The sequence below is a fragment of the Drosophila yakuba genome, chromosome 2R (genome assembly GCF_016746365.2).
Source record: "Drosophila yakuba strain Tai18E2 chromosome 2R, Prin_Dyak_Tai18E2_2.1, whole genome shotgun sequence".
NCBI classification, from domain to species: domain Eukaryota; kingdom Metazoa; phylum Arthropoda; class Insecta; order Diptera; family Drosophilidae; genus Drosophila; species Drosophila yakuba.
Window position 1 is genome coordinate 21,258,497 of NC_052528.2, and position 9,181 is coordinate 21,267,677.

General features: G+C 45.6%; 5 protein-coding genes across 7 annotated transcripts; 3 read left to right on the forward strand and 2 right to left on the reverse strand.

Moving 5' to 3' along the window:
- Positions 1–13: 13 nt before the first annotated feature.
- On the reverse strand, positions 14–2,263 carry LOC26534692 (phosphatidylinositol 4,5-bisphosphate 5-phosphatase A). 3 transcript variants are annotated; one of them, XM_015196018.2, is made up of 3 exons: positions 1,209–2,263; positions 468–737; positions 14–252 (listed from the first exon to the last, which is right to left on the reverse strand). In XM_015196018.2, the coding sequence occupies exons 1-3, from the start codon at positions 1,950–1,952 to the stop codon at positions 229–231; spliced, it is 1,038 nt and encodes a 345-aa protein (XP_015051504.1). In that variant the 5' UTR covers positions 1,953–2,263; the 3' UTR covers positions 14–228. The 3 variants fall into 3 exon arrangements, with proteins under 3 accessions (XP_015051504.1, XP_015051503.1, XP_015051505.1); XM_015196017.2 differs by having other exon boundaries at positions 14–393; XM_015196019.2 differs by having other exon boundaries at positions 14–737.
- A 254-nt stretch (positions 2,264–2,517) lies between these two features.
- LOC6531703 (nuclear inhibitor of protein phosphatase 1) lies at positions 2,518–4,218 on the forward strand. Its single transcript, XM_002092458.4, has 5 exons — positions 2,518–2,674; positions 2,737–2,951; positions 3,009–3,223; positions 3,285–3,864; positions 3,925–4,218. The coding sequence occupies exons 1-5, from the start codon at positions 2,646–2,648 to the stop codon at positions 4,044–4,046; spliced, it is 1,161 nt and encodes a 386-aa protein (XP_002092494.1). The 5' UTR covers positions 2,518–2,645; the 3' UTR covers positions 4,047–4,218.
- LOC6531704 (probable asparagine--tRNA ligase, mitochondrial) lies at positions 4,157–5,769 on the reverse strand. The gene is made up of 3 exons (XM_002092459.3): positions 5,638–5,769; positions 5,371–5,578; positions 4,157–5,307 (listed from the first exon to the last, which is right to left on the reverse strand). Exons 1-3 carry the CDS (start codon positions 5,725–5,727, stop codon positions 4,223–4,225), a joined length of 1,383 nt encoding a protein of 460 aa, XP_002092495.1. The 5' UTR covers positions 5,728–5,769; the 3' UTR covers positions 4,157–4,222.
- A 79-nt stretch (positions 5,770–5,848) lies between these two features.
- Positions 5,849–7,496, forward strand: LOC6531705 (CAAX prenyl protease 1 homolog). The gene is made up of 2 exons (XM_039373118.1): positions 5,849–5,988; positions 6,141–7,496. Exons 1-2 carry the CDS (start codon positions 5,896–5,898, stop codon positions 7,401–7,403), a joined length of 1,356 nt encoding a protein of 451 aa, XP_039229052.1. The 5' UTR covers positions 5,849–5,895; the 3' UTR covers positions 7,404–7,496.
- Positions 7,497–7,558: 62 nt separating this feature from the next.
- LOC6531706 (CAAX prenyl protease 1 homolog) lies at positions 7,559–9,175 on the forward strand. Its single transcript, XM_002092461.3, has 2 exons — positions 7,559–7,788; positions 7,842–9,175. Exons 1-2 carry the CDS (start codon positions 7,687–7,689, stop codon positions 9,081–9,083), a joined length of 1,344 nt encoding a protein of 447 aa, XP_002092497.1. The 5' UTR covers positions 7,559–7,686; the 3' UTR covers positions 9,084–9,175.
- Positions 9,176–9,181: the final 6 nt, after the last annotated feature.

Here is a 9,181-nt window from a genome sequence, read left to right on the forward strand (position 1 = left end):
AAGATTAGTCACGTCGAGAGGTAATAGTTTTTTATTCGATCAACAAGTTACTGTACAAAAATACATTCGTTTAATACAATCCATCGTTAAATTAATATCTTCTTAATTGAGTGATAACATATGTTTATATACTCGGAAGCTGCATTGTTTCCTTGGATCACTTGAGAATTGCTTAGATGTTTGCTAAATTGCTAAATCAGCAGAGATTTCATCACATTGTACTTGATATTATTTTCGTTTCTCTGGTTCCCTCTGAAAGGAAGTCTTTTAATTACTCTACAACTGGTCTACGCATACAATCTACATAAAAGCATGCAAAGAGATTTAAAAGTTTACAATTATTTAAGTGACGTCATGTCGGCTCTACCATTGCTCTAGTTCAGCGTTAAATAACTACAAAAGAAGCGAAATCAAAGTTGAATATAGGACACAGCTGCGAGCACAACAAAAGCAAAAGTTAAACTAACATTTGGCGTGGCGGGAGATGAGGCAGATCCGTGCGTCATTTCGTGGAGTTCCTCGTCGGTGTAGGTCCGATTGGCAGCCTCGACCTTGTAGTTGAATGTGGCTGATACGGGCTTGTGGTCGGACAGAGTGTAATCCATGTGGGACTGATAAGACAGCTGGCTGGCACTCAGGGTAATGCCCGGATAAATGTTGCTTTGCACGCGATGCAAAATCCTGTCACACCAGGCTGGTCGTCGCTTCAAGTTGTAATCATTAGTGCCTTCCACGAACTGCAAGGAAAATCAATTGAATTTTATATGGGTACTAGAGATAGAACCACTTAATTACTTTCGAAATAAATTAGTTGGACTTGTATTTCTCGTGAAATCTGTGGAGCCGACTTAAGTGATTGATAGTCAAAAACATCATAAAGACACTTAAGGGGATTCCCAACGAGACTACGTATTTGTGAATTCCCTAATAGGCAAAGTGTTAGTTTAAACTTAACATAAAAATACAACAGAAAATGTTTTTGCGAATTCCTTAGATATTTTTTTGCCTAAAACAATATAAAAACAGATAAATAAAAATTTGTGAATCGGAAGTGCCATGATGGAAAATTGATAATTCAAGTGCAGATAAAAATAATTTAAATTGAGTTCTCTACCCTACCCTTATATACAATATTTTTAGCTTAAGATAAGAAAGTTCAAGACAAACGTTGACCGTAGTGATAAAGAGATTGTATATTAGATTGTTACCTTAAAGGTGGGCGCAAAGTTGGGCTGCTGCTCCTCCAGCAAGCTGAAGGCGTTGCCCTTCTCCCGCAGCAGATTTAGCTGGTCCAGCTTGAGCAGATCAGCGTATCGCTCGTTTTCCACATCCGTGCGGACATCCCATGCGGACATATCCCCAGAAAGACGGAAGTTAAGATCGCCAAACCAAAAGACAAAGTCGTGGTCGAATATCCGACGATACCCCTGGGCATTATACTTGTGATTGTCCACGATTTGGTGATAGTCCTCGATGCGCTCCTTCAGCTTCTCATCGTGGGCCGCCAGATGGGAGCAAATGAATGCGACGCCTGTTCCGTAGAGGGAAAGTCGAATGCTCACGGCACCCTTGTTACCCCACAGCCCACCCAGTCCCGTGCGCGTGGCTTCCGTCTCGATTTCTTTCATGTGCGGGATGTGCTTGTGCTGTGCGAACATGGTTATGAGAATTCCCTGCAGCTGCTTCGAGTCCACCTTTACGAACTGGTGATCGTGCAGGGAGTCCGCGATCTTCAGCACCCATGGATCGTCATTGAAGATCTTGAGCACCTGTGTGGTGCTCACCTCCTGAAATCCGATCACATAGATGTCGGGCAGCTGGTTATCCGGACATGTGGTGTTGCCATTGAGGGACAGAAGGGAGTTCAGATCCTGATTCTGTGGCGAGTGAGTGCCCACGTTCCAGGTCAAAAGAAAGATGCACAAATCCGCAATCGCCGTGGCCGTAACCATTTTTCCGCCTTCTAATTATCTATGATTAATACTCGTTGTTTTGGTCGTCACAAGGTGGCTGTTGATGAGTTCACGGGCATCCAAAACAGGTTTACGGATTTGACAGCATCAGCAAATAAAGCGAGGGGGCAATTTGCGCACGCAACTTTCATTTATGTAATCGTTAATTCTTCAGCACTAATTTTTTAAGCCGCTCTAATTGGACTAAATAGTGCTTGTAGCATATATTATTTATAGAACTCTCAGTTGTCGTTATTTATGTTTTTTTGTCCGTCCGTTGCGTTAGCTAGTGTGACCGCAGCACAACTATTTAAATATACCGTAGGCGGCGCTAAAAACTTTATGGTTTCCCGATAGTAACGAAGCTTTGAAGCCATCGGAAACATCGTTAGTGTTAAACTTTATATGAACTATATTTTGTAAATATAGTTCACCACGAAGTACACATGTTATTTTCAGATGTCATGATACCTCTTAAAAGTATGTTTAAATTAATAATTGTACTGTACGTAACGTGCCTTGAAAAACATTGAACAAGAGAATACCCCTTTTGTAATTGCTTAGGTTAAGCCGATACTATCGGCAGCACTACCATTTTTTAATGTGTACACATTGGTGGCTAAGGATTTTTCATAAAAATAAACAGTTTTGGTATAAACTGATTTTTCGTACGACTTAAATAAAGTTAATCGCATGGCTAACAGCTACGACATACCCAGTTGGTGCGTTGTCAAATTCAGCCACTGCTTTGCGTCAAATACAAATAGTATACGATTTATTTTAGGGCCGGAAAACCGCCCACTGGCTTGCATCTGGATGTGCTGAAGGACGACAAACTGGTTCAAAAACTAATGGTGGATGAGAAAAGGTGCTATCTATTTGGTCGCAACAGCCAGATGAACGACTTCTGCATAGACCACGCTTCCTGCTCGCGTGTACACTCGGCATTCGTTTACCACAAGCACCTCAACATAGCCTACCTCGTGGATCTCGGCTCCAGTAGGTGCTAGATGTCTGGGATTCCGAGTAGATTTATCCATTTACATTGTTCCACAGCCCACGGCACCTTCATTGGAACCCTCAGACTGGAGCCGCACAAGCCCACCCAGCTTCAGATCAACAGCATCTTCCACTTTGGGGCTTCCACCCGGAACTACATACTCAGGGAACGACCCTCTGGTCACCACAGCAACATCATGGAAGACCTGCCGCTTAGTGAAACTAGTGATGGAGCTCTCCTGGGCCTGCCCGAAAGCCAAACGGAGCTTGATGTGCGTTAGGTCGACAGAAAAAGCTAATTACAATGCTAACTAACCATTTATTACATTTCAGAATCTCACAGAATACAACACGGCCCACAATCGGCGCATCTCAATGCTGGGCATCGATGATGATACCAATATGCGAAAGCAAAACGCCTTGAAACAGGGACGTCGCTCTCGAAATGTCACATTTAACGATGAGGAGATTGTCATCAATCCTGAGGATGTGGATCCAAATGTGGGACGCTTCAGGAACTTGGTACAAACCACAGTGGTACCCGCCAAGAGGGCTCGCTACGACGTCAACCATATGGGCATCCATTCTGGTAACAGCAGTCTGTCCAGTGCCAATGCAGCCCATGTGCACCAAATGTTCCAGCAGAGCCTGGTTGACATGAAGCACCAGCAGCAGCAGCACAGGGAAATGCCTCCGCCCAATGCGGTGCTCCACTCGCCTACTAATTCCTTATATCAAGGACTCCCGGCTGAAACGCACGGCAAGGGTGACCTAGAACCCATCTCCCCATTGACCATTGGATCCAAGCTGGGCCTACTGCTGCCGAATCCCGCGCCTGAAGTGCTGCCAGTCTATGATGAGGCTGTGGAGCCCTCTACCCTGGCTCAAAAATTGGCCGTCGCTAATGCAAACGGTAATACTACTCGCGATATTTCTTTTATAAACTCTCTGATTGTATATAATACCATTTTAGTTCGTCGCTATGGAGAGGATCCGCATGACTCCAGTGGCGAAGGCGATGCTCTGTGCCCACAGAAAAAGAAATACGCCAAGGAAGCTTGGCCAGGTCGCAAGCCCATGCTTGGACAGCTGTAAAGGCTTACTAGCTAGCTTGGGACATGACGGACCACCAATAATTATGTTCGTAACAAAATAATTAGGATTCTAACTACGAACTCCTCAAGCTTATGATTGAAAACACACTCTAGAGTAATATTTGTTTATTACACTTTCAACAAAATTAAACCAAAACATTTTACATATTTAACTGATCACATCTTGCAACTGTGTGGATACCTGGGAAAGGGTATCACATCGCGAATGTTTTTAACACCCGTGACAAGCTGCAAGTAACGTTCAAAGCCCATTCCAAATCCTCCAGTTGGGATTCCACCGTACTTTCGCAAGTCAACGTACCATTCCAGATCCTTTGGCAGCTGCGGATGGGATCTTAATATATCAGGGTCGCTTTCACGCAGGCTGCCGCCACATAATTCGCCAACGGCTGGCATCAGCAGGTCTAGGGCATGAACTCGGTTGGGATTTGTACGCGAGATTTTCATGTAAAAAGGTTTTTGCTGAGCTGGCCAATCCACAACGAATACGGGAGCACCACAGTGGTCGACTAGAAAAAATTCTTGGTCCTTAGAGAAGCCTTCATTCAAGTTTATAGGCGTCTTTAGGCTGTTCTTATTTTCCTGCAGTACCTGTAGGGCTTCATCGTAGCTTATTTTCTTCCACGGTACTTGCAGCCAAGGCAGATCGGAGCTGGAGTTGGAATTTCGTTGACAGAAACTTAGGTCCTCGGCACTCGTTTCCAGCAAACGGTTTGTCACTGACTTCAGCATCTTTTCAATGAACTGGGCTAACTTTTCCAGCACCTCCAAATGCGCCAGTTCCGCTTCAAACATGTAAAACTCGGCTAAATGCAATGGAGACTTGGAGTTCTCCGCTCGGAAGGCTGGCGAGAGGGTATATGTGTTGCCTAGACCGTATGTCATGGCCTCTAGGTGCAGTTGACCAGAGACGCTGAGGAATGCCTTGCCATCGAAGTAGCTCTGTTCCACGGGAACATTCGGTCTTTTCATCTGCTTAAGCAGATCTTCGGAGTCCGGTTGAACCCGGAAAACTTCTCCTGCTCCCTCGCAATCATTGGTTGTAAGCAGAGGAGTGTTGATCTGCACGAAATCCTGCGCATCCATATAGTCGTGTATGGCTTTTTGTGCTTTGTGTCTGACCCTCATCTGGGCGGCCACAAAATCTACGCGGGATCGAAGATGTAGATGCTCACGCACATATTCCGGTGGATGTTTCTGTTTGGGGCTGAAGGGATAACCTTCCTGCAGGTGTCCTTCCGCTGGGAAATTGAGGAAAAGCATTAAAAGATTCCTTCAACCTGTTATCAAACATACAAAGTTACCCAACGTTTCCACCTGACTCGCATGCAATTCAAAGCTGCCATTTGGAGCCACTTGAATTTCACCGACCGCGGCAATGACGCTGCCCGGAGCTAAGTGCTGGTTTTCCGGAGTCCGGGGCACCACCACTTGGAACCTACTGCTCGTCGAACCATCATTGATGTCCAGAAATGTGTTGTTCTTCAACCGGCGAACGTTTTTGATCCATCCCTTTATAAATGTGTAAATTGTAAATTAACAGAGTTGAATTTTGTATTCATGGAGCATACCTGAATGGCCAACGAGTCGCCTGGCTTATTAGTCTTAAATATTTGAGCTATCCGCCCGGATTTACTGTAAAATCGTCTCAAGAATAACATCTTTATTCTTATTTTGATTCTGTTGCAGGCAGCGCTGCCACATCGTTCGAATTGCTATTGCTTTGATATATCTAAAATGCCGCACGACGGTCACACTCACATTTCGTCACTGGCGCTTGCAAAGTACAATTCCAGTTTTATTAGTTCTTAATGAAATAGCATTTAAATATGTCTTCATTGGACGCAGACACCGTGCTGCTGAGCATTTTGTTTCTGGTAGTTATCGAGAATGCGCTGGAGATCTTTATATCGCTGCGGCAGGTGAGTTTTCCGGGGTGCCGGCATGTTCTAGTCAGGCGAGGAATTTGGCGAGGAATTTTATCAATGCGAATGATAAATTTAGAGTGGCAAATGTTAATTGGTCGCCTCACGTCTTGCCCCCATTAAATGATTTACCCTTCCATCGCCACCAGGTGAAAGTGTACCAAACTGCACTGAAGGTGCCGGTCGAACTGACGTCACAAATGGGTGAGGAGACGTTCCATAAGGCGCGGAAATATGGTCTGGACCAGGAGAAATTCGGCATCTTCAAAGCTGTTGTTATGGATGTGGGACTGCTTTGCATGGAGCTGTACATCGGACTGATCGCTGTGTTGTGGCAGCTGTCCGTCCAGGTGGTGGATCGCCTGCAATGGGACTCCAAAAACGAGATCATCGTCAGCTGCGTGTTTGTGCTTTTATCGAATATATTAAGCACCTTCAAGGGACTGCCCTTCAAGATCTACAAGATATTCGTGCTGGAGGAGACACATGGCTTCAACAAACAAACAGCCAGGTTTTTCGCCTGGGATCAGCTCAAAGGCTTTCTAGTCACCCAGGTCCTTATGATTCCCATCACGGCGGCCATTATCTTCATCGTTCAGCGCGGCGGCGACAACTTCTTCATTTGGCTGTGGATCTTCACCGGCGTTATCTCGCTGGTTCTACTCACTTTGTATCCGATTTTCATTGCTCCCCTGTTTGACAAGTATACTCCGTTGGAGAAGGGCGCTCTGAGGCAATCCATTGAGGATCTGGCCGCCTCGCTCAAGTTCCCGCTCACTAAACTTTTCGTGGTGGAGGGATCAAAGCGCTCCTCGCACAGCAATGCCTACTTCTATGGTCTCTGGAATTCGAAGAGGATTGTGCTTTTCGACACGCTGCTGCTAAACAAAGGTAAACCGGACGACTCCGAATTGTCAGAGGAAGAAAAGGGAAAAGGTTGCACCGACGAGGAGGTGCTGGCTGTTTTGGGTCACGAGCTGGGACACTGGAAACTGGGACACGTCACCAAGAACATTATTATCATGCAAATTCATCTCTTTCTAATGTTCCTGGTGTTTGGAAATGTTTTCAAATATGCACCACTCTACGTGGCCATGGGATTCCAACCTGGTACTCGGCCCATTCTCGTCGGCTTGCTAATCGTCTTTACCTACGTGCTGGCACCGTACAATGCTCTCATGAACTTCGCTATGACGCTATTGTCGCGACGATTCGAGTACCAGGCTGACGAGTTCGCTTTCAAGTTGGGATTCGCAGATCAGTTGGGTCAAGCCCTCATTAAACTGAACGTTGACAACTTAGGCTTTCCCGTTTACGATTGGCTGTACTCGACATGGAACCACTCACATCCGACTCTACTCCAGCGCCTGAATCGCCTCAAGGAGCTGAGGGAAGAGAAGAAACAGAACTAAGACCGCTCACAACGCGCAAGACCAAAGTTTACGCTGTTCCCTTTATTTTAACGTACATAAAATAAAGTAAGGGGACTTTCCCCAAAAAAACGGTTTAAGATTTTTCAATGAGGAAACGTGTATTGCTAAAAGCATCTCATGTGATTCCCAAAACATGTAAGCTAGTAGTTAAAAATCCGTGCGTCAGAGCCTAGACCAAATGATTCGAAAATGATTTTCTAACGGAGCTTCAAAATTGAAAAAATATGCATAACATATCAGGCCGTTGTCAGAGGAACCTAACATGTCGGCAAACTTCTGGGATGATCCACAGTCAATACTTTACATAATCATAGCTTTCTTGGTTCTGGACAATCTATGGGCGATATATCTGCTGCTGCGGGACGTAAGTGATGAAAACATCTTTTGAGTATATCCTGGATTTAATTGCTATTTCAGATACAAGTGGTTTACAAAACGCAACAAGTACCGAATGTTATCAGTCCATATCTACCGCAGGAACTGTTCGATAAAATGCGTGTCTACAAGATACACAAGAGCTGGTTCACCATTGTCCAAACCCTGCTTATGGTGGTTATATTGGGTGTTTTGGAGCTGTACTTCGGGTTTTATGCCTGGCTGTATGGAGTGGCTGGGAAGTGCGCCTTGGCCAAGTGGATGGAGCACGAGGCTTGCGTATCCGTGATCTTCGTCCTTCTCCTGAGCCTGTATTTCTCGCTTAAAAGCTTGCCGGGCATGATCTATGAGGGTTGTTGCATCAGAAGTTTGCAACCCAGGCCGAAACCACCGTGGTGGTCCCGCATATGTTGCTTCGTCGTTGACGTGATTTTGGGAGTAGTGATTACCACCGTGGTGGTGGTCGCCCTGGTTTACATGTTTATCAGCTTGGGCTCCTATGCTCCTCTGGGCTTGTACTTCCAATTGCTGACCCTGACGATGATCATATTCCTGTTAATTCCATTTTTGGTCGATCCTTTTTTCGGTAAACGTGTGCCCCTGGAAAACTCGAATTTGCGCACCCAACTGGAGTACCTTACGCAACAAGTGGGCTTTCCCATGAGACAGGTGCGCGTCATCCGTGTGCATGACCCCAACATGGGAAGTAATGCCTTTTTCTACGGATGCTGCTGCCTGAAGAGAATTGTGATTTTCGATACATTGCTGCTGAATAGGGGCAGAGCAGATACCTCCCAGTTGTCGCCAGAGGAGCTGGGTAGGGGACTGGCGGATCCTCTGGTGGTTGCTGTGGTGGCCCATGAACTGGGTCATTGGAGGAATGGACATTTTTACAAGGCGATCCTTTCGTTTCAAGTCCATCTCATACTGACTATCCTGCTCTTCGCGTTTTTGTTTGGCCACGGACCCATCTACCAGGCTGTTGGATTCGCGCCCGGTCTTCAGCCCATAGTCGTTGGATGCCTAATCATCTTCGGCTTTGTATTGACGCCATACATGACACTGGCGAACTTCAGTATGCTAAACTTAACGCGTTGCTTTGAGTACCAGGCGGATGAGTTTGCCTACCGGCTCGGTTATGGAGGAGAACTTCGTCACGCACTGCTTAAATTATATGCGGATAATCTGGCATTCCCCGTTTCGGATCCTTGCTACTCCAGATGGAATCATACGCATCCCACTATGCTGGATCGGCTGGGTCGTCTGGAGGAACTTCGACGTTAGGCGATATATCTTATTGGAGTTTTTCAAACAAAGTAGCTTCTGATTGAGTTATCCGCCTTGGGTAATAGAGATATATATATAATTTACAATAAGTAAAC

Coding starts and splice junctions, on each gene's coding strand:
- LOC6531703 (XM_002092458.4), top strand. CDS start 2,646: ATGGCTAACAGCTACGACATACCCAGTTG. Junction 2,675..2,736: donor AGCTACGACATACCCAGTTG/GTGCGTTGTCAA, acceptor GATTTATTTTAG/GGCCGGAAAACCGCCCACTG. Junction 3,224..3,284: donor AAAGCCAAACGGAGCTTGAT/GTGCGTTAGGTC, acceptor ATTACATTTCAG/AATCTCACAGAATACAACAC.
- LOC6531704 (XM_002092459.3), bottom strand. CDS start 5,727: ATGTTATTCTTGAGACGATTTTACAGTAAATCCGGGCGGATAGCTCAA. Junction 5,579..5,637: donor GCGACTCGTTGGCCATTCAG/GTATGCTCCATG, acceptor ACATTTATAAAG/GGATGGATCAAAAACGTTCG. Junction 5,308..5,370: donor GAGTCAGGTGGAAACGTTGG/GTAACTTTGTAT, acceptor TCAATTTCCCAG/CGGAAGGACACCTGCAGGAA.
- LOC6531706 (XM_002092461.3), top strand. CDS start 7,687: ATGTCGGCAAACTTCTGGGATGATCCACAGTCAATACTTTACATAATC. Junction 7,789..7,841: donor TATATCTGCTGCTGCGGGAC/GTAAGTGATGAA, acceptor TTGCTATTTCAG/ATACAAGTGGTTTACAAAAC.
- LOC26534692 (XM_015196019.2), bottom strand. CDS start 1,952: ATGGTTACGGCCACGGCGATTGCGGATTTGTGCATCTTTCTTTTGACC. Junction 738..1,208: donor ACTTTGCGCCCACCTTTAAG/GTAACAATCTAA, acceptor TTTTCCTTGCAG/TTCGTGGAAGGCACTAATGA.
- LOC6531705 (XM_039373118.1), top strand. CDS start 5,896: ATGTCTTCATTGGACGCAGACACCGTGCTGCTGAGCATTTTGTTTCTG. Junction 5,989..6,140: donor TCTTTATATCGCTGCGGCAG/GTGAGTTTTCCG, acceptor CATCGCCACCAG/GTGAAAGTGTACCAAACTGC.